At 34.4% G+C, this 24,279-nt stretch overlaps 2 protein-coding genes across 2 annotated transcripts; both read right to left on the bottom strand.

Annotated features, from left to right (window-relative positions):
• Positions 1 to 19,087: 19,087 nt before the first annotated feature.
• On the bottom strand, positions 19,088 to 21,712 carry LOC134263444 (uncharacterized). The gene is made up of 4 exons (XM_062745804.1): positions 20,840 to 21,712; positions 20,478 to 20,670; positions 20,227 to 20,358; positions 19,088 to 20,116 (listed from the first exon to the last, which is right to left on the bottom strand). Exons 1-4 carry the CDS (start codon positions 21,710 to 21,712, stop codon positions 19,290 to 19,292), a joined length of 2,025 nt encoding a protein of 674 aa, XP_062601788.1. The 3' UTR covers positions 19,088 to 19,289.
• LOC134263439 (uncharacterized) lies at positions 20,535 to 23,361 on the bottom strand. Its single transcript, XM_062745792.1, has 6 exons — positions 22,920 to 23,361; positions 22,586 to 22,766; positions 22,396 to 22,497; positions 22,113 to 22,226; positions 21,821 to 22,013; positions 20,535 to 20,670 (listed from the first exon to the last, which is right to left on the bottom strand). The coding sequence occupies exons 1-5, from the start codon at positions 23,359 to 23,361 to the stop codon at positions 21,872 to 21,874; spliced, it is 981 nt and encodes a 326-aa protein (XP_062601776.1). The 3' UTR covers positions 20,535 to 20,670; positions 21,821 to 21,871.
• Positions 23,362 to 24,279: the final 918 nt, after the last annotated feature.

Here is a 24,279-nt window from a genome sequence, read left to right as displayed (position 1 = left end):
ATCGTTCTTGATTTTGTGATTGTATGACGTCACAAAGACCCATTGATGTTAACAACGCATTAGATCTAGTGTAATTTTACTGTATTTTTTTTTGAGTTAATTTTAGTTTTTTTTGTGGATATAAATGTGATTATGTTTTTCGATGAGCTACCTAACTTATCGTTAATTTAGGCACAGCAACTGAAAACAAGAGCTTTTCATAGTAAGATGTTCCTGATGAAAACCCGTTGAAATCAAGATTTTTCACCCCATTCAAGATTACTTAATTTAAATTAATACCTTAGAAACAACAATCTTCCTGTTTGATTTTTTATACGTATATGATACATGATGTAACCCCCCCCCCCTTTTTCCCTAAATAAACACGGGGATATTGAACTTCATGATAAACGTGGATCTATAAATTATTTAAAAAGTCGGCGTATTTGAATGCACGCTTCCGCATTCTGAAACACGACAACTTATGAAAATGATATACAGAAACAGGTTTATAACGACAGTGATAGTGATTTTAAAAACATACCAGCATTACGAGTATGCAACGTTAATATACATGTACTGTAATGTTATTAGTACCGGGTAGTTCTATACTTCTATAACAGTTTCATTGAGTACCTGCAGTTTTCAAATACTCATACAGTGCGTGCATATGATGATCCGTTAAAAAGAAACCTATGCCCCAATGCCCATTGTTTGCGAGACTGAACCTAGCAATTTTAAAAATTAATATTTTTACAGTTAAATATTCTTTTGTAAAAGCAGCATATGATACTTGTTAAAATAAAGTGATGCAAATTTAGAAAATTTGATCTGCCAATACACACAGCTACGTACGTGCGTAGGATTACATAGATAGATTTGCGTTTAAAGTCCGAGGCTGACTTTTTAAGATTATTTCGATATTCAAAAAGGCACAGTGTTATGTGTAAATGTGCCGACTTTGGTAAAAAAAAAAAGTCAATGAGATAGGGAAAGCCAAAGAAAGAGCAAGGAATAACAGAGAGAGGAGAAGACCATGAAGCGATAGAATCATTTCATTTTCCACAAATAAATGAAATCATTTATCCGCATGCAGGTTAGTTTCACTTTCACACACCGCTGTCAATCGATCGAATCCAGCTTTACTTACATGCGCGTGCTACCGATCGAGTAACTGTATATATACCGGTAGATGCTCATAATCTGATCGTGCTTAAAAATTTTAATTGGAAAAAAATTTAACAAATATTTTTGAGTTAGAAATTTATTCAACTGTAATTGCTTTTTGACAGCGTCTATATTTATATATAACTCGAGTACAGAAGTTCTGCTCTCTTTGGACATCGTCTCTTTCTAATTATATTGATACATGTATGTAGAAGGATGACAATAAACACGGATAAAACATACTAAAATCTTGCAAACATGCAACAGGATGTTAAAAGACAAACACTATCTGGTTTGAAAATCATATATTTATGCAAAGTTTTAGTCAAGACAATGATATTTCTTAAAAATTACGCTGCATGACATGATCGGCTATATAAATATTAGTACAGAATGTAGCGAGTGGGTCTTACTGACGTCATAAGCAAAGGGAGATAAGCCGCGCTAGTTGAAGCTCATCTTCGCGGTCAAGTATCTTTGATCAACTCTGCTGCCTCCAACTTGCGTAAAAATCCAAAATGTTATTTCAGGCTGATTAACGTTGCTCAGATATACTTATTTCCGTATACAACCCAAAATGCTCAGGACATTGTTTCGTATGACCTTTAATTTGTGCATGTGAGTTTAAAAAGTGTGCAACCATTTGGGAAAGGTCACAATCTATCAGCCAAGAGCTTATCAAAATCCTACCAAGAAAACGTGTAAATTATGTTTAAAAAGATGAAATAAATTCAAAATAGTTATAAATCACTTATTAAATATATATCGTCGCCTCGTTACAGACTTTTGCATTATATCTACATGATCTATGTGACTTTATTCACTTAAATTTGTGTATGTGAGTTTAAAAAGTGTGCGGGGCTTATAGTTAATAGTGGAAGAGACTCAATATAAAATAAAGGACATAATAATTATTCACATCTGATGTTGAAAATTATACACGTGTAAGCTTCTTCCAAGAGATTGCGTGTTTTGGTGTTAATAACATGTGACATTTTCATGATATTATCCCACCACGTGTATCAATCACGCCCTCTCGGTAACAGTACTAGTACAGCTATCAACACGCTTTAAGTACGACTGCAAGACGTGTTGACAGCTTTTACTAAATTAAAATTAATGTAAATAAACAGTTACATACATAACGAACGATATTCCCGTTAATAATTCTCTTATTTCTTTTGACATATTTATTCCTATGATAAAATTTGATCTTGCACTGTGGCCCAACACTATTCCTAGGTGTCATGATTTGAACAAAATCTTTTCGAGTGTGATTTTTCCTTTCTCTGTTCAAACTTTCAGGCAGTCCATAATTTTTCCCCAGGCTGAAGACCCTCCCTCTTTCAAAAACGATACTACATCCATGTACATGTATCTTATTAAGCTAATAAACAATATGTAAACATACGCTTTAATTTTATCCCCTCTTTACCCCCATCCCTTTGAAATTTTCTAGATCCGCGCTTGGGCTCGACAGTGACAATCACATGGGTTTTTTATGTACCAAAACAAGTAAGGGTAAAAACTTGTACCAACCTGTTTATTACTTTGCTTGAACTTTTAAAGCGAATGTTCTCCACGTATGAGGGGACAGTGTTATGGATCCCTATTTATGCCCGTTAAAAGAATAACACATCTTTAAAAATGCACAGTACATTTAAATTAAACTGCCTGCAAAATATTAGACAACTCCCATGATCAGGTTGTCATCAATCCTTGTATGTAAGAGACTCTTTTAGAAACTCTTCACACTTAGAGCATATATGCATCTTCTTTCCCCCAAATGCATTAAGAAAACAAGAGGCACCAGGGGCCACAGCGCTCACCTGAGCACATCGGGCTCTGAATCTATTGGCTTCATCTTTGAACAACCTAGAATCTACACTACCTGAGGATGATTCCATATAAATATCACTAATCATAGCTTTGAAGTACTTGACTTTAAGAGGTTTCCCAATATATCCCTATGTAAAACTTGGGTCGGCCATTTTGGCCCCACTCTTGTTCCGGGGGGTATGATTTGAACAAACTGGAATCTACACCCTGAATGATTCCACATGAATTTCATCTTTACTGGCCCAGTGGTTTTCGAGAAGAAGATTTTTAAAGATTTTTCTGATATATTCCTATGTAAAACAAGGGTTTTATACCCTTGCCTCGGGAGTCATGATTTGAACAAACTTGAATCTACACTACCTGATGATAAATGCCACATGAGTTTCATCTTTCCTGGCCAAGTGGTTCTGGAGAAGAAGATTTTTTAAAGATTTTTACTATATATTCCTATGTAAAACTTGGTCATTTTGGCCCCATGCTTGCACCGGGGGTCATGATTGCAAACTTAAATTACACTACCTGAGGATGATTCCACATGAGTTTCATCTCTCCTGGCCCAGTGGTTCTTGAGAAGAAGATTTTTAAAGATTTTTCCTATATATTCATATGTAAAACTTGTCCTATTTAATGGCCCCACCCTTGCCCCGGGGGTCATGATTTGAACAAACTTGAATTACACTACCTGGCTTCCAAAAAAGTTTCATTTTTCCTGGCCCAGCGGTTCTGGAGAAGAAGATTTTTTAAAAATGCTATTAATATTTAACAAATTCATGATTATCTCCCCTTGGAAAAGGGCGTGGCCCTTCATTTTTTTACAAACTTGAATCTTTACCCAAGGATACTTTGTACAAGTTTTTGAAATTGGCCCAGTGGTTCTATGAAAATGAAAAGTTTACGACGACAACAACGACAACGACGACAGACAACGGACAAATTTTGATCAGAAAAGCTCACTTGAGCCGAAGGCTCAGGTGAGCTAATTATCCTGTATTGTTATGCCACCTTCGAAGAAGGGAAGTCTATTGCTTTGCTGCTGTTGGTCCACCATCAGTTTCCGTTCATTTTCTTCGCAGAGGTTGAACATATTGAAATGAAATTTGGTTTACTGATTTATCATCAGAATATCTAGGTCAAGTTCTTCTTGGGTACGATTTGGCCATTTTTGCAGAGAAATTCCATTTAGTTGTTCTGTTCATTTTCTTCCCAGAGGTTGCAGAGGTTTCAAATTGAGACAGATCTACTGTTAATCCATAAATAATGAGATTTCTGTAATAGCTGGAATTTTTTTTTTTTTAAAAGGGGAAATTACATGTTATATAAAAAAGGATCTCAAATATCACCACAAAAATAATTATTTTATATGCACTCTGACTCAGTCTAGAATTTGAACACACATGTTCGATGTTTCTTGGTAAAAAAAAAAGTAACAAGATAAATATATCAATTGACCATGTAAACTAACCTTAATTGTGGTCGCCGTCCGGGCTTCTATGTATCCGATTGATTTCAAATTGTGGCGGATCAAACTTCCTACAAGTATTCAAGTCGCGGTGCTAATAAATAAGAAATGCAAAAAAAGCCTTTAGTATATTTTTATCTTAGTTCCATTTAATAAAAGTAATAGATTATTTTTTAAATGCCTCAAACACTTCTTACCTATAGAGCTTTTATAGATTCACCTAGCCCCATGAAAAAGAAGTAAAGTTTTTACAATCACTTTGCCGATGTGAGAAATTTAAGAGAATGACGTCACAATGAGACAGAACACCGTTTATATATATATATATATATATATATATATATATATATATATATATATATATATATATATATATATATATATATATAGTGGATTAATTGTCACGCCATACATGTAGCACAAACAGTTTTCTTTATATAAAACCTTAAATTTTCATTTTATTTTATCAAAAATATGTGTTTGGTTTATAATAATATATCCAATTATAAATTAAAATCTTATTATACAACACTGATAAACATTCTGACAAATTTTCTAGTTTCTTTTATGTCTTTCGCAAATAGCTGCGGAACTGAAGCTCTCCGAATATAGAACACAGGAGCTATGCCACCCATTGCGATGGAGGGCTATACAAAGTATTACCTACACTCAGCACTCGGAGACATTAAGCATTCTTTTTCGTGGTCTCCATGAGCAGCAATGGATTCGAACCCGCGACGTAAGGATCAGCTCTCAATTCAGCGACTTTATAGCTGAAAGCTCAAGGACCCCGGCCGAAATGCCGAGTACAGGTCCAAATTTGCAGTCCATCTTTAAGGGCTTTATTACTACATCTAAAGCACACTGAACTGCTCTCCGGCACGCCGTAAAGTCATCAAATGTCGCCATTTTTCTTGCGTTATGTTTTCCACTCTCCTATTTCAAATGCACGGGAAACTGCCAAAAAATTAAGCAAATGCCTTGAAATTTTCAAAGAGCCGAGATAATCGAATATAAAATAATTATTACATCTTTCTTATATATTTACAATTCATCTGCAATTTTTTTTTACTGGTAAAGGACCCCTGAACGTGTTGTGTATGAAGAACAACTGAACGCAGCTCCTAAGATGAAGTAATAAAATGACCAGTTACTGTGCTGTAACTTTCGGTTGCACCACTACTCAAGCCATCTTGTGTAACTGCCCTAGATGCACTTTTTGATGGAAGATCTCTATACCAAATTTTTTGTCATACCAATTGTTTTTTTTTTTCATTCAGTAACTTTGAAATTCCATATTTCTTTTGAAGTGTATATCTAGAAGAAAATGGACATACTTTAATAATTAAAAAAAACCTAAAAATTCAATCCAAAATTAAAACGTACTGCTTTGTCATTAGAAGTAAATTTTCAAATTGTAAAATAAATACTTTACCTTCGATCCAATTCTTTCAGCAATGTGATGAAATGGGTATTGTACACGGTGGTTACAGGAAGGACTTTTCCGATAAGGAGTTTCAGGGTTTAATCGTGCAATTTCTTTTTTTTTCTATCAGCACTTATACCAATTTCAGGAACAGCACTATCAGCAGTCTGCAACGCAGTAATCTGAGGCCGATTAATTTTTTTCACGGCGTTTTGGCTTTCTAAACTGATTTCGTGACTATGGTGTTTGTCTAGATGAAACTGAAGGGTGGTCGTGTTTCCTGTGCAAAATAAACTATATATATATAAAAGATTAAAATTCATCGTAAACTAGGGTAACAGAAAAGATTATGAACTTTTAAAAAATCGAACTTTCAAGCTTCATTATCCGCGCAATAGCAACTAAACGTGTATAACATAATTTATACTGTATGTATATCGTGTGACTGTACATGGCTCATCATGGCGTGAAACTGTCATTTTTTCTTTACCATTATTGTTTTTCTGCAGAGTTTGCAATTGACCTCCATGTCTAAAATCTGTTTGTTCGGTGAAACCAAAAAACTCCATACAACCGACCGGGTTGCCCCGCGATAAGGATAGTAGATCTGATGCTCGGTTATCATTGGTCCTCTTTGAACAGCCCTTTTCAGGTTAAACTAGACAGTACTTTAACTCGAGTTATCGTCCTTTTTGGAAATTTAAAAAAAAAATACTTACATGTAATACCGGCAAGAAACGATTTCTTTAATGCAAGTTAATGGCAAGAAACGATTTCTTTAATGCAAGTTAATGGCAAGAAACGATTTCTTTAATGCAAGTTAATTTTTTTTGTCACAATGCAACGACTATCGATGTCAGCTTTCAGCTATCGATTGTCGGCATCGGTAGCATTCTAACGATGATATTTCGATGGCCGGTGACTTTCGCTGAATAACTAGTTGATGACATAGCTATTTAAGACAGTTTTTTAGGGTGTACGGAAAACGGAACGGAAAGCGGAACGGAACGGAAAACGGAAAATTTCTGTCAAACAAATAACATAGATTCGATATAAATCAGATAAAAGAGCAATATTCCTGATGTAAAAGTCATTTCTAATAAAAAAATTATTGTAAACTATTATATAATCGTGAGTCATACACACCCTCCGTGGAAAAAATGGTACTGAAAGAAATCCCCCTTTCACGAAATAGGATTTTCGCGTTTGGGCAATGGACATATTCCCCTTTTTTTGCTTGTCAAATTTGTTGTATGTAGGAAATTTTTTACTGCCCCCCCCCCCTTGCCACCCCCTCTTTCAATTTGTTTCCAATGTCAATGTATATAAAGACAAAATTACTAGATGATATTCAATTGTGCATGCAGTGTCGAATTCGCAAATCATGAAAGGGGAGTGGCAGTTTCGAGTCTGTGTAGGGGCCCAAAGCCACATTAAAAATTGATTTATTAAACCTTTTGTATATTTTGAACACAAAAAGGGAGCAGACCTATTACAACTTCTCAGACCCTTTCGATGAGTGGGAAAACAAACTCATTTTTACGGGGTCACTCATATACACCCCCCCCCCCCTAAACATACACACATATGTACCGCAAAACAAACATAATTTGACTTCACTGAATGCAAAGATTCTGCATTTTATCTACCACATGAAAGTTTTCCAACTTTGTCTATCCAGAAATTAAATATATAGAAAGCTACTTTATTTTGAATAAAATTTTAACCAGTGTGTATAAGAGATGTTTCTTCTATCTTAGCATAAAGGTCTGCCCTAAACGTAATCTTAATAATTTTTTTTTACATTTTATTTCTCTTACCATGGTTCATCTAGATATCAAATATTTGCCCCCCCCCCCCCCAGTCATTACCTTTTCACTACGGAAATATTCGTTCAAGTTGACACCCTCACAATATTTTTAATGAAATTAATGTAGTATGTTAGTGTAAAAATATAGTACTGAAAGATGTTGGAGTTAGAACTTATTCCCCCTCCCAAATCAAACAATTGTTTTCTTTTTGTATTTTATCCCCCTCCCGAATCAAACAATTGTCTTTTTTTGTGTTTTTGCTTGTCAAATACTTTTCAAGTTCGTTCCCCCCCCACCTACCCCCCTCTTTTTAAAATTCGATTCTAGGTGAATGCTATGATAACGATTTTCGTAAATAAGAGACTGAGCATGACAAAATCAACCTGTATTTAATAGTGGGGGTTGAATAACAAGATATATCGATTATGATAAAATTTGTGTATTTTAAGTGATTTAATCCAAAATAATATATTCCGTTTTCCGTTCCGTTCCGCTTTCCGTTCCGTTTTCCGTTCCGCGTTTTAGCAACACCCAGTTTTTTAAGGATATACAATAAGATTTTAAAATATCAAATGTGTAAAAATTACACATCTTTAGAGAATCTAATCATTTTTTTTTTCTTAATTCTTGAATTTATATTGAGAATGCATAAATAAAGAGACAAATCAATATTTAAATTGCATTTAAACCTGACCAAAAAATAAAAATAAAACCTATTTAATGATTTAAGCTCGGACAGACGCTTGACTTTACATAAGCTACATTTTAATTTAAGTGACGTAGGTATTTGACCCCACAGTGACTTTAATTTCTTCTGAAATAGGAGCCTGACTGAAATACAGTATTTAATCTTAACAACTGACAGAAATGAATGGATCTGCTTATTCATTTAGTATAATTTTGTGCTCTATATTTGACATATGAACGATGTATTTTACGTTTGATGTAAGGTTTTATCTAATTATTCTTTCATTTCTTCTTTGAAATATTATAAGATTAACACAGAATATTTTGATGTTTAACTTCATGCTGATTATATGGTGTACATGTATATTTAACAACTGAATTAAAACCCTAAAATGGTATTTTATAAGCATGATATTATTTTTTTTCATTAGTCATGAGTTGTTTTCTATCAAAGTATTCAGCGACTTTTCCCCACTTTGAATGAACCGTTCCGTTTTGAAGAAAATAATGTATTAAATATTTTCCAAATATTGTAAACGGAACAATCAAAACTGTGCAGGCCACAAGTTGATGAAACAAGAATATCGGCAGTCTCGTTTATAGTCATAATTTCGTAAGTTTTGTGGTCGATATAATGACCTTGTCAGCAAATACAATTTATAATGGAGTCAAATGCCGACTGACGTTTTTCATACTTATTGTTAATCTATTATTTACACACTGAATTGACGACGGATTTTTCCGTGATTTCCGACCATGATAAGGAGCACACTACAGGTGTGACCGGTCGGCAGGGGATGCTCACTTCTCCATGACACCTGATCCCACCTCTGATTTTTTGGAGGCCAGTGTTTGTTCTCCTATTTAATACTGTTTTATGGATTTTAATCTTTAATACTCTTAGTTATCTCCATATGTTTTTTCACCCAATGTACTTTGTAATTAAATATGCTAGAATTGAACTACAGTGTCTTTTAATATACATATGCAATTTAGAAAGCCAAAGCAGCAACTCGGTATTATATCTGTGGTGACAGAAACATTGCATTCCTTGCTTTTGATATCGTTGTCTGTGGTGACCAAATTATTGGCCTCGCTTCTCTCCTCAAGGCTGTCAGAATTAGTACTGGTTCCTCGATCTTCAGGTCCTCTGGAGCCCTGTTCTAGTCCTCATCTGGAAGGTTCTCTTCCTTTGCCTGTTCACTGCCGTCCCCGCGTTCGATGCCCTTTTTTGATGGGTTATCTCTAAGCGTAGGATTTGTCTGTTAAAGGATATACATGTACATGTAGTAGCTTCCAGCTTAACATTTGCAAGGAGAAAATTAACGGTCCTTTGAACCTTTTTTCCTGTTGAACAGAAGTTGTACTGAAAAAAGTTTCTCTAATCACTCAATGATAGACAGCAGACAAAATTGGTGTGGACACTGCTGTTGGTGTTGCAAACGTTGAGCTGGCTTAAGTAAGTGCGGTATTTGATGGGATGATTTCATTTGGATTTCTTTGGTTGATGTTACAGAAACTGGTCTCCGTAGGCTGCAACTTTACCTTGGTGTATCGAATATTCGGGATAATTTATTTTCTCATTAATTTGTCGTCAAATATGCTCCCTAATTCAGCGAAAGTACAATTGTGTTGCTCTCTTGCATTGTTTAATAGGGTCAATACCCGATCACCGTTAATGATGTTTATCCTCAACAGAAAATCTGTCGCAAGCATTTCGAGCCCATAGCAAAACATAATACTAGTATGTTTAGATTCACGTCAGGTCTTTTTCATTAGCACTGTATGACCCTTGTAATTATCTTTTAAAATAGGTAAAAACACTTACATGTAATTTCCATTTATGGAAAGTTAAATTTGTCGAAAGAAGATAATATATAACCTTTCATTAAGTATTGACAGTTGAAATCATTTTCTTTGAATTTCTGCAGCATGTGGCCGATTATAAATAACATTGTTTTCGGTTTTCATCAGGTTCTTTTAATATCGTTTGTGACCTTGTACAAATGGAATCTAATTGGGGAGAAGATGTGATCCCCTATTAAGATTTGAAAAAAAAGACAAGATAAATTATTTCCGCCGCATTTTCATTAAAAGTATTGTTAAAATGAAAATTAATATCATCTAGGGAGTATAGATTTTTAAGCCTGCTAAATCTGGTGTAACTTGTCGGATACAACTATTCTCTTTGGAATTAAATTTCCTCATTATGAGAAACCTGCACTGGAATTCATTCTTCTTGCCACAAAATTTATCAATGGAAGGTCTAACATGTATACAGTGCTGAGTGTAGTTGTAATTTTCTTGCCGATTTTTTTAGAGTAAGGAAACCCGTATCACTGTTGGTAGAAAAAAGAAGAAATTCATGTATAACGAATAAAATGCTTTAATTCAAACTATTAAATGTAGTCAGATTTAGAAAATGGTTGCATTTCACAGAGTCCCATACATTTCAGCCTCACTCAGCAAGGAACATCCTATTAATTAATTAAGAACACATTGATGTTAATTTTTCCATGATTATAAGGTCATGTGAGTCAATCGTGCCTAATGCTTTAAGGTTGTGTCCGGTCCGTCGTCGTCTGTCTTGCGTCAAATTGGATTTCATAAAGAGGGTGTTGCAGAAACTCGCGATTATTCCGTAGAGGATTATATGTTTACGGCGGGTATTTCCTGCTTGATTCAGCAAAACACTTTCGTCATTTTGCACGAAAAAGGTTGGAACAACAAAAAAGCACAATGGCTAAAGCAGCATTTTGAAAGATATACTGCAGACATCGTGCGAAAAATTTTTCATAAAATAAAACTGCGTCCCATAATCACACTGTTGGTGCTACATCCAAGACATTTCATTTGTTTCAAATCAAATCTTGGCTACTAACTAATAGACCAGAAATTATTCTAAATTGTAATAACTACAGTATGTAAAAAAAAATAAATTGTTTAAACAAAACAGTAACCGGTTCATCCGTGTGTCTGTCCGTTTCGTATACAACAAATTTTCATCGCAGTTTTGTCAGCAACTACTCTTTGCAGACGCTTTTAGTTTTAACACAATCTTCTCTGAGGCATGCGATATGGTGGGAAGCATTTTTACTCAAATCCAGTGTCAACTTCCTGTTTCATCCGTGCGTCTGTCCGTTTCATTCATAAACCAATTTTCATCGCAATTTTCTCAACTTCTCATTGTAGATGCTTGGAATTTGAGTACACTATTTATTGAGGCGTGCCATATGGTGGGATTTATTTTTATAATGAATGTGATGTCAACTTCCTATTTATCTGTTCATCTGCCTGTTACTGAACTTGACGTGTATATTAACATGATATACACATCAGAGCGGGGGTATAACTAGTGAGTATTAGCTCACAGACTTTATGTTTACTCTAAATATCGACTTTTTAAAAAATACGTGCCTTTCATTAGCATGGCTTGAAAATGTAGAATGTTTAATGTTTTGAGAAAAGCTTTAATTTAAATGTGTAATTAATTACAAAGTAACGAAATTAAACTACCTGCCTTGAACACCAAATAGTAAAAATGGAATTCGTCTCGTCTGCACCTCCATCTGGTATTTGAATCAAACGGACTCGATTAAAAGTGGAGTACCTATAATTAAAAATATAACTTTTTCTACCGGTTCTTGCAAGAAGTAGAGTTCACACAAAGGTTACTTACTTGTGGCATGATTTGCCAACGTATTCTTATTTCGACCTCTCTTTGGCTTGAATAGTACCGCATATTTGAGTTCATCTCATAATATGCGTCGTTATCAAAGCTCTATCCTTTAATTATATGTCATCATTCACCTCCTTTTTGTGAAAAAACGAATAAATGAGATAAGCCGGAATTTATTTATCCATCCATACAGTGTCAGTACTTAGTCACTACGGTTACGGGTTATCTCCCCTTTTCTATGCATCAATGAAAGTGAAAGGTGGGTGATGAAAGTATCCGATTTATTTTTCTGTATTATGAAATATTTTATCATAATTTCCAGTTTTTAAAGTTAAGTTTCAGGCAAATAATTAACATGGATTATCTTGTTAACATTGATATTGCTCGATGGCAAATATTTCATTGGATTGAAACAGATCGATTTGCCTCCCGTCCATCTTTAAACACTGGCACATGGTACAAGATATACAAATATGGTAATAATAACCAACTTCATCAGCATATTTTGAATGAAGAAAAGCGTACTTAGTGAAATATTATTTAAACAAAATGAGCTAATCTAAAAATAGGTCTGAACTTCAACTTTATTCGGTCCATGTTATTCAAGGTCATTGGTCAAACATCCGTCACATGGTAGCCTATATTTAGATACTGAGGTCCCTTGGCCTATCTTTAGGGGGTTTAGAAATGGGAATATACATAGTTATAATTCTTACAATATGAGTATGGTTTTGTAACTTTGGGTTTGTTGTATTTATCAGTTTATTCAAAATATTTTGTGACATTTAAAATAAATAAATAAGTAAATAAATAAATAACTACCTTTTTCCTTAAAACAGTGAATAAATAGAAAAAATACAGATTGAAAATTAATTAAAGTTTGATAAATCTATTGTATCATGTCTTTAGAAATGTTATTTACCTCGATTCACATAGGAATAGAACTCTAATTAAAGGATATAAATTTTCAATCAAGGCCATTCAACTTTAACAAGGGTCCAAAGAGAGGCATGAAAGGTATGGAATTGCGACAAAGGCAGTAATCAATTGTGAAATAAAAGAATTCGAAGTAAAATACAGAACAAGTTGTGGTGTTTTTGAATGTTATAGTACAATTAATGCATTTTTATGTATATGAATTTAACATGAAGTAAGATGTGTATTTGTTTATACATATTTACAGTTGTACATGTACAAATGCTATGACAAAACTCAAGGTAAGTAAATACGAATGATGACTAAATAGATTTTGAGTAAAAAAATTTCAGTTGGATGGAAGCATTGCAATGAACAATTCAGGCTTTAAAAGCTGGGGGCATAGGTTCTATGCACCCAAGTTGAATTGTACATTGTGTGTCAAATCTACATATTAATAGTTATATTAGGACTAGCAGCATCCTCAACTATTCGGATATCTCTTCTCTTAGGGGGCTTGACAAGGGGGACAACTTCAGACTCAACCAGAACAATAACAATGTGTGCATAGTAATTTGGGACCTCAATGGTTCATTGATATAGATAGGATTCCCCGAATTTTATTTTAATTAACTACATGTAGATATCTATTATATAGCAAGTCTAGCTACTATTTTGCTGGTTAATATATGTATATATAAGTGTTCAGATTAAGTAAGAGGGGGTCAAAGGCTTGTTTCGCATATCTATTCTGTGTTGACATTTTGGTTTGGTTAAGGAATCCAATCCCTAATGGTACCTAATTCTCTACCCTTAAATGTCCGTCAAGTACACAATACTCTGATATTATATTAAAGCATTTTATACTGGAAAAGGACTGCCGACGAGAAATTTTCAAAAAGTTCATTAATTAAGCAGTAGTTAATTAACAAAGATTGCATTGAAGTCTATGGGGAAAAGCGTTTTTTCAAGATAAAAATTCAAATAATTTGAATATCACTAAACCCTGTGGTGGAAAGATGAATTGAAATATTATAAATAGAACGATAATTGAAAACACTTTTTTTACCAGCTAAATTTTTTTTAATTGAATTTTTTTTATTAATTAAAAAGGGGAGATAACGCTTACCAAAATTCAAGGTCATGAATTAGGACACATCCCACTAAACACACTTATAGTAATAAATGGGAAGTATGTCTAAATAAACTGAGTAGTCAATGCCTACATATCTGTTATGTCTTCAATTTCATTAAATTTCTTCCTATTAGGGACTGAAGACCTTAGAGTTATACATAAAGGAAATAAATGAAGGTCAGGATGTATGTTCATTTGGAAGCAGTCTTCAGTGTATACGAACATAATTATGAATTTTTCTAACAGGGCCTGTACCTTAATTGAGTAGGTTTGATGATATCATGATAACACAATAAAGACACATACATTTAATGACTTCTCACACCTTAACTGCATAAAGGCCTTGTAATTTATATAGTTGTGTTTAGTAAATGAAAAGTTTTGTACCATCTTAAGTTAACATGGAAAATCAGGTAAACTTATTTTACTAAATTTATTTATATATAGATTATTTCACAAATGTCGATTATTCACACAGAGATTAATTTCAGTCAAAATCATTAGTAAATTAACATTTTTCCTTTGAGTTATCTTTCTCATTAGGGAAAGTGAACCTTAAAATAGGAAATGCAACGTCAAGTCCCTGAACTTTTACCAATTTTACTCAAGTTATTCAGTTTCGCAAAGGGATGAGGGACAAATTACAGAGTTCTTCAGGTGCTAAAGTCAATGCAGGCTCATTTGAATAGGGCTCGCAGTGCTGGTCTTTCGATGTATTTTCCTTATGGCATATGCTGTATGAATGGTCACGACATAATAATAGATAAATCAACAAATAAATAAAACTAGAGGTACTGTGAGCAATGAGCTCACTAAATGATACCCCCCGCCTCCCATAATGTCGATGTGTTGCTATTATAATATATTGTTTTACTGTAATGTGTAAAGAGGAACAACTCGTCCTATCAAATGTTATCCAGAAGCTTCTATTATGTGACGTCATAGGTAAACAAAAAATGGCAATGTCCATGTTTTGCTATGGAAAACCTAAAATACGTGTCGAATAAAAAAGTAAAATAGGAGGTGCACAATGGTAATATGTAATAAAGATTCTGTGAAAGTTTCATTAAATTCCACTCAGTAGTATAAGAGGAGTTGCGGATAAGAGAAAAAGCGTAACAGACGGACGGACGGACGGACGTACAGACGGACGGACGGACAGACGGACGGACGGACGGAATTAACGATTACTATATACCCTCCCGCTTTTCAAGCGGGGGGTATAATAAAGAGGGTTATAATGAGACTTCCAGTATAAGGTTTAAAATGGGGCTTAAATTTTTGTCAGTGTTGGTTTCTGCTGTGTGTCTAAGTTATTAGATAAAAAGATTTGCTATTTTCACACAGATAAAACTTGCTTCAGTTAAAATTCTATATTCACAGATTTTAAATTCACAAAGGATAAATTGTTTAGGTAACTGGTTTTATTTATGTGGAATTAAACGATTTAAAAAAAATAAATAAAATAATAAAAAAAAAAAAAGAAGAAACGCTTAAGGCGAGATTTCCTAACAGCATAGGAGATACAAATTCGGGGGGGAGGGGGTGTTAGATACATATTGTACCACAGGTTAGATTACAATCTGATCCATTTCCTACAATATTTTCTTTTTAATAGTGTGCGCTTACTGTTAGCTTACACATATGCATATCTCAGGGGCATTTCTTCATTGAAAATATCAGTTCATACTCAGTTGCCATTCGCATGTAATATGGTATGTGTTTATCCCTCATGTGAGCAGTTAGCTGTATTATTTTTTGCACATTTATCTCATATGGGATTAAGATGCATTAGTGGGTGCATAATTGCATATGTACATGTAGTTTACATCCATGCATTAGCTAATGGGTACAAATACAGGTTATTCGTACGTGTATAAGAGCCTCGGTTAACGTCCCTACGCTCCTTATGTACCTCGGAGCCAAGTCAAAAGTATCTCGTCGTGAACCTCTAGCATGCTGGAGTAAAATACAGGTTAGCTAGGGGATACAAATACAAATCCACAAGTGAGTAGGAGTTAACGTTTCATAGTTCTAAGATTAGATAAACTTCGACAGCATTTTAGGGTATTAGAGAAAGGATAGGTATCCACTGACTCAGCATATTAATTTTCATGCTCTCTATCATATATCCATTTTTTACAGCCTTAAAAAGAATTTTGAAGTCCATATTTTAATAACCTATTCCATAGCATATTTTTGCAGGAGGAAAGGGGGGGTTCCCTCCGGTCCCTCCCCAAAATTCCCAAAGTAGGAAGCTTAAGGTGTAGGAAGATCATGGTTTTTTGATAGAGTATCAGCTGGAAAGGGATTTAGAATAAAGGTTTTAGTCATATGTGCCTTACATGTCTGGTGCAGTCCATCTACATTTACAAATGCTTAGGGGTAAATACAAAGTACCCTATTGTGTTTCTTGGCTTGAAAGGTAATTAGTATATACAAGATTTAATCAATTTTACATGGTCTTCGGAAGAGCTTGGTTTAAAAAATAAGTTGTACTTGGATAACCTCATTTCTTCAGAACTGGCAAGATACATTACAAAATATCACAAAACAGGTTCTGTAGTTTACAGAGTGGGAATGTGAACACTTAAAATTATTGTCTACAATACAGGAACAACATAATCATGCTGAAAGGGGGGGGGGTAGAGAGTTTAGGTACTCATTCATCTTATTTGTAATCTTTGCAGGAAAGTATATTACAAATTTTTCTCTCAGATGACCTAAAAATGAATAAGAAATAAAATTCAAATGAATAAACCAATAAATAAAAAAGGGGGGGGGGTAAATCTAGATAAGACATATTTTCTACTTTATTTTCTTACATTAGTCCAGTTAGTTCTTTCTTTCTGACTGAGTAAAAAAGCTGGATATTAGTAATAGAAATAGAGACCCAAAGCAATACAACTTCGAAAGATATAAAATCAGGGAAAGTGGGGGGGGGGGGGGGGGTAAGGAACGTTTAATTTGAAGGGTAACCGATTTATTTTAATGCAGCATAAATATACAGTGGGTTGGAAATGAGAGAGAGTGATGTTCACGATGGATGGGTTGCTGAGGGTTTTGAGTAGGCTAGGAGTCCATGGTGGGTGGTTAAATTGAAGTTGCCTACTCCCACCAGGTGGCGGTAGGCACCTACGGTGCCCAGGTGGCGAAATCGTCACCTTCAATTTAACCATTGATCTGTTGATTTTGTTGACTTTTTGTGGTTGATGTTGATATATGTGATGGTTGATGTTGATATATGTGATGTTGACTTTGAAAATTATATCTTATATAATGTAAATCGAAAGCAAAATAATATAATTAAAAGACAATTTGTGTTGAAATGTGTCCGTAGCACGAATGAGGTCAACCCAGCGTGCTACTTTTCCCGTCAGGGAGGGCACAACTTATGTTGATGTTGGGGGCATGCCATTTTGCCGGCTGCCCCACTGTTGTGTAGACCACTGTGGACAATACCTGCCAACTCGAATAAAACATTAAACTTAAATACTTAGCATTTGTTTATTATATATAGGTCTTTGATAATACCGCATATTTGAGTTCATCTCACAATATGCGTCGTTATCAAAGCTCTATCCTTCAATTATATGTCATCATTCACCTCCTTTTTGTGAAAAAACGAATAAATGAGGTAAGCCGGAATTTATTTATCCATCCATACAGTGTCAGTACTTAGTCACTAGGTTTACGGGTTATCTCCCCTTTTCTATGCATCAATGAAAGTGAAAGGTGGGTGATGAAAGTATCCGATTTATTTTTCTGTATTATGAAATACCCTCCCACCTCAACCCTTGAGCTAGGTGTTAAGTATATACCCTTTCACCTTTTGTTTGTTTAAGGTCTTCCATCCCTAATGAACGATATTGAGAAATGAACCAAGCCTAATATTTTCTTAAAGAGTATCATTCTAGCCATTTATTCATAAAGTTTCAAAAAATTTTACGGTTTGTTTCTTGAGTTGTGTTTGTTTTAAAATACCCACCCCCAATCCAACAACAAATCTCATGATATAATCAAAATCAACTCATATATTTTTTTGTCTTCAATAAGCAGCAAAAATAAATAGTTGAGAAAAACATTATAGTTGCCTATTATTAAAATAATAACAAAAGTTTTCTTTTATGACCTTTATTATAAATTACCCAGCTTAAAACATTACAACGTATTAACGTACTTGATAATTTTTTTGAGATTGACTCGCATCTACCAAATAAAACTTGAATATTGACCCTGATAATTCTATTACAGTAAAAATCTGGGAAGAGTACTAGATTAAAAAAGCAATGTTTGAATAATTTTTACCGTTTACATTTTCAGTGAGAAAAGTTTTAAAAACCTCGAAAAATTTTTCAAAAATTGTATTTTCACAACTTTTTTTTGTTTTCAAGTTTTCAATGTTCTCTTGGACAAAAACAACTTCTGGAAATAATCATATCATTCAAACATAAATGATCAAGTGTTAGTATTGAAAAAAATTTCATTATTATTGCTCAAAATCATTAAAATATGTATGTTACTATGGTTACCACAACAACTATATACATTTTGAACATAAAATACTTTTCAATATTTTATCAGCATTCCCTTGTATTATCAACACAGAATTAGGCACATATCAATATATATACCTTAGAAATACCTTAGAAAAAAACATTTATCTATCTAATACATTATACAATGTATACAAAGCACTAAAAATGACCAACGACACGAACAATAAAAAGAGTCAAATCTACCTTCACTGAATTGACTTAGCTATGGAGTGATGAAAATGGACTGTATCTTAGAAAAAACATTCATCTTTCTATAAATTATGAAATGTATACAAAGCACTAAAAATGACCAACGACACGAACAATAAAAATTGTCAAATCTACCTTCACTGAATCGACTTAGCTATGGAGTGATGAAAATGGACTGTATCTTAGAATTAACATTCATCTTCCTGTAAATTATACAACGTATTATACGGTATACAAGCACTAAAAATGACCAACGACACGAACAATAAAAATTGTCAAATTTACCTTCAATGAATCTACTTATTAGCCAGTAATGAAAATGTATACAATCTATTCAAATATACAATATATGTATAAGAGCCAGTAAGGTAAAAGAAATACATGCATCAAATATGTTGACAGGTAATGCATATACATGTATTCACAGCACATAATTGAAGAGAATTAATTCTTAATAAAAAAATAATCTACCAATTTAGGTAAAACACTCTCAAGAGTTCTCTTTACATTGGTCACCCGTGGTTGTCCCTCAGAGTTTGGTGCAATGAACGTGTTTCTAAGTCCATCTTCTCCATCCCGCTCAAAAATCTTTCTAAGATGGGCAAGCTGTAAACCAGAACCAGCAACATTTTCTGCTGTACACATTTTCATCACTCCATGGCTAATAAGTGGATTCAGTGACGGTAGATTTTTTGCTTTTTCCTCCCTGAAAAGAAAGGCACTGTGGACAGCACGTGGAGGAAAACTGTACTGTAAGAGCTCTTGTGTTGAAAGCGCTAAATGCCGAATCAATTTTCCTAAGGCGTTGACATCACGAATTGCATTGTGAGCATCATAACTTGTGTTCAACAGTGACTTTACTAAATCTTCTTGCTTGTATGATTTTCTCTCTGGATACACTTTTCTAAATACTGAAAGTGAGTCAATAAATCCGCATACACTGCCAAAGAACTCATTTAGTTTACCAATATTCATAATGGTATTCATAAGTACAGGAAAGTCAAATCTTCTTCCATTATGGGCAATCAACACAGCATTTGGAAACGTATTGATCCATTTGATGAAACTATCAAATGCTTCATGTACTCCTAAAGCGTCTACGGGTCTACCACAGACAGTCATACAGTTGGACCCATTCATAGCTATGCCAGTTACTTGCTGTGCAGAACTTGATATTGGCAATCTTGGTATCACATAAACAGAAAAAGTTGCTCCAGAATGAAGTTCGTAGGCTGTCATTTGTGTAATATGAGGGAATACTCGTCCATGAACTAAAAAATTATACAAATTCATATCATTGTAATATTTTTTTCTACAAGTAGTAAATGAAATAAAATATACATTTATTAAAAATATACATATAAATATGTATATATCTTACTGAGGTCAGTAGTTTCCAAGTCAAATGTAACAAAGGATGCAACGTCTCCTCTCAAACAAATGGGCTTAAAAATGCCCCGAGGTATGGCCTCTGGTAAACTTTCAATATCAGTGTCAGCATCATGTCCAATACCTATTTACAATATTGGAAATAAAAGTATAGGAAATATATGTGTCTTAAAATACGTAAATAAATAGAAAAAAAATTATACTGTTACTAAAGTACTGTAGATTCAATAGCAGGGAACTTACCTGATTGGTATGAAATTCCCTCAAGAACTTCAGATGAACTCTGAACAATAGCGCGCTCTTGCTTAAGGATCATTCTCCTGCGTTTCGTTGATGGTAGTTGTGACTTCTCTTGCATGGCCTTCCTCTTCTTTGTCATCTTTGTGGCATACTGTTCAGTGTGCGTACCAGGAGATAGCCCAGCAGTCGTGTTCACCTATTGAATGTAAATTAGACATTGAAAAATAGAAATAAACTTGTTATGGCTGAAATACTGCATTTAGCTATTGACATTTATTCCTTTAATAATAAAAGAATGAAAAGATATGTTTAATAAGTAAATCACATAACTATGTAAAAGCATAAAATGCTATTAAAAAAATAACCAACTCTAAATAAACCCAACATAAGAAAACTCGAAACAAACTCATAACAAACACTCTGTGAACAACTGAATGAACCTGTGAGATGTAATGTCGTCCTTCATTTATAAATGCTGCTGTTGCGTGGACTCTGAAATCTAGCGATTCGGAATTACCATAATGAAGAGATTTGGGTGCCCTAAGAGTCACTTCTCTATTCGCGTGTTCACATTGCTGGCTTGAGCCAAGGTCTGCATATTGCTCTGCATTAGCAATAATAGGCTGGAATAAACTCTCTAGTCTTGAACGAAGTATGTCATCTTTCAAGGCAGCCTTGTATGGAAGGCTTCTGTGAACATAGGTTTCACTTGGAGTACGTTTGAAGCCACAAAATCTACCCTCACATAGTGAGTGGTCTCCAAACTGGTGGGGAATAAGGGCTTTCAAATTTTCTTGTAACTTGTCCTTATCTCCAGCATTTTTGGCAAAGATATATTTGAGACACTTCTGGATATGTAAAATAACAGTCTTGCTGAGTTTTATACCTTTTTCCGCATGCAGTGCATATAAACTCTTCCCAATATTTTTCAGGACATGATTCTTATCAAACTTCTTCTTCAAAGAGATGTTGAGATCTTTTTTAATGCGAGCTATCAGCGTATTGTCACCATCCCCTTCTATACACTCTACAGGTGTCCCCTGGGCTGCAAGGTCTTTCACACCAATCAATCCGCCTGTGCTCTCCATGAGTTTGGCACTACCTACATGATTGCGTACACACCTATGTTTTCTGACAGGAAGTCCTGGTCTATTTCTTTGCCACCATTTACATACCCCACAGGTTCTATGATTTACAACAGACTTAACAACTTTCTTACCGTATTTTGATTTACTCATGAAGAATGTATGAGCTAATAAAATAATTAGAGAAATTATGTTACCACATATATTTAAGCAGTATTAATTTTAATTTCTGTTTCAGTTCATGTTAGTTGCTATACTCACAAGTAAGACTGTCAAAGCCGCGTTTCTGCCATGCCGTATCCACAGCAACAGTCATGCCTGATCAACAGTCATGCCTGATCTTGATTTACATGGAAATTGTAATGCTCTTTTTGTGCTTTTTGACGATCTAGATGTCTTCTTCCTAACTAATTTCTTCTTCAGTTTATAAGGGGGTTTCAGTGGTGGAGAAATGCTACAAAAATAATTTCAAACAAATTATAAAACTTTAAAACAGTACATTCTTCGGCACTTTTTAACATAACACATTATTTAAGCATTGAAAAATAATAACCCTTCAGTAGGCAAATCTTCCCATTCATCATCACCAACATCCACTATATCATCTTTGTTTTGGTCTGCAGCACAATCACCAGTCACTTCATCGAACGCAGCAGAAAATACTTGTCTGTAATCAAAATGGTAATATGGTTAAGTTACAATAAATTGAATGTAAAGCTTTCAGTACTTTTAAAATTTTTAATGTACCTGATGACAGAGATTTTTTACAATTACATGCTAAATCATTGATTATAAATATTTGATATTGTCCTGTGGCTTTACATATTTCTATGAACCTGATTGACGGAGATGCATCTGGGAGTGGACAAACACCAAGATCTTCAACTACTGGACCCATAGTTGATAGCGCTTCTTCTGACTCGTCTTTCGCAATTTCTCTGTAAAAAAAAAAATAAGATATCCGTAAAATTGTGTCAGAAATATGTTTATTTTTGTGATACATTATACTACATAAAATATCCTTACTGCATTTCCATCTTGAATGCTTCTAATGCTGCATTATTTGTCGATTTTCTGGCCACCTCCTCTATCACTTCACCAGCACGTCTCTCCATACTTTTTAGAATTTTGGAACTTATTGTTGGTATATTTAATGTTGACAAGATATTGTTGACTTTGTCTGGGCCCCCTATGCTGTCTATCATAGCTGTGAAAGTCATGTACATGTATATTTAGAAACCGCATATATACAAAATTAGTATGCATAACTGGGCAACATGTGTGTGTGTGTGTGTCACTCTGTGTGTGCGTTTTTTATCATATTTTTACAAACGTGTAAAAATTAAATAAGATCCCTTACCTGTACCAAGCTTTGTATTGACGGAAAAACGAGGCATTCCATTTTTTGTCACTCGGTACGTTTTTCCGTATGGCACCTTGTTTACGTGACGACAATCGACATTTGAACACAAAACATACAGGTATCCACCTAGACCTTTCTTCAGTTCTCCTACTACTGTGTCATATGTTAACGGGACAGGACCTAGTAAACAGTTTTTACAATACAAGAGTCCAGAAAGAAGACAGTCTACATGTAGTTCAATGATCCGGCGACCTTCCTTCCAGCTGTCTTTACTGGCGTTTTCAGGGATCTTTGGTGGCGACTCACCTCCCGTATTAAGTACATGTCCAATAGAATAATTGTGGTCAATTTTTACTCTTGACCTTTTCTTTTTCGTTAAAAGCGACCGTGTTTTTGTAAATCTACAACGGCCATCCCTGTCTTGCAAGGAGGCCGCCATTTTTTTTTCTTACCATTATCATACGGGCATTTGAGGGGGGTTTCCCGAAATCCGAAGTAACACGAGGTTATACGAAAATTGCCGATGTCATTACGGGTGGAAGACCTTAAATTACGTTTACATTGTTTTACATGGGTTAGGTATAGCCAATTTATTAAAGTTATGGAAATGTTATTGAGAATCTTTTTCTGCTGTGGGGTTTTGTTTTTTTCTTTTCAGGTATTAGGTAAGGAGACTAATGGTGCTGATCAGAATTGCCTGCTATTTCCGTATTCTAGGACCTTTGGAATGATCTCTGGCCGAATACCATGCGTGACAAGTGTCAACTTGGCGAATTATCCATGATTTCGAGGAGTTCGGGGAAAGACAGTAGAGTATACTTCACAGTGGTCGTATTGGCGAAATCGTCACCTTCAATTTAACCATTCAACTGTTGATTTTGTTGACTTTTTGTGGTTGATGTTGATATATGTGATGTTGACTTTGAAATAATGTAAATCGAAAGACAATTTGTGTTGAAATGTGTCCGTAGCACGAATGAGGTCAACCCAGCGTGCTACTTTTCCCGTCAGGGAGGGCACAACTTATGTTGAAGTTGAGGGTATGCCATTTTGCCGGCTGCCCCACTGTTGTGTAAACCACTGTGGACAATACCTGACAACTCGAATAAAACATTAAACTTTTAAAATACTTAGCATTTGTTTATTATATATAGGTCTTTGATAATACATGTATACGTGTAAATGAAATGTCATCAAATTAACTTTCCTACGTGTTTTATTTTTGACAAATTGTACTTTGGAACAAGAAGTCTCTGTCGAGACTGTAGCTCTACTGGTTTGTACTTATAACAAAGGTGAGAAAAGAAGCCATTGCCATCAGACCAAAACTGTGGAAGGAGTAGCGTTTTAAAAGAAT

The sequence above is a fragment of the Saccostrea cucullata genome, unplaced genomic scaffold (assembly GCF_032062105.1).
Source record: "Saccostrea cucullata isolate Sc308-1 unplaced genomic scaffold, CSIRO_AGI_Scuc_v1 ctg4826, whole genome shotgun sequence".
NCBI classification, from domain to species: Eukaryota; Metazoa; Mollusca; class Bivalvia; order Ostreida; family Ostreidae; genus Saccostrea; species Saccostrea cuccullata.
The sequence above is the reverse complement of the archived record's forward strand: the minus strand, read 5'-3'. Positions and strand labels throughout refer to the sequence as shown.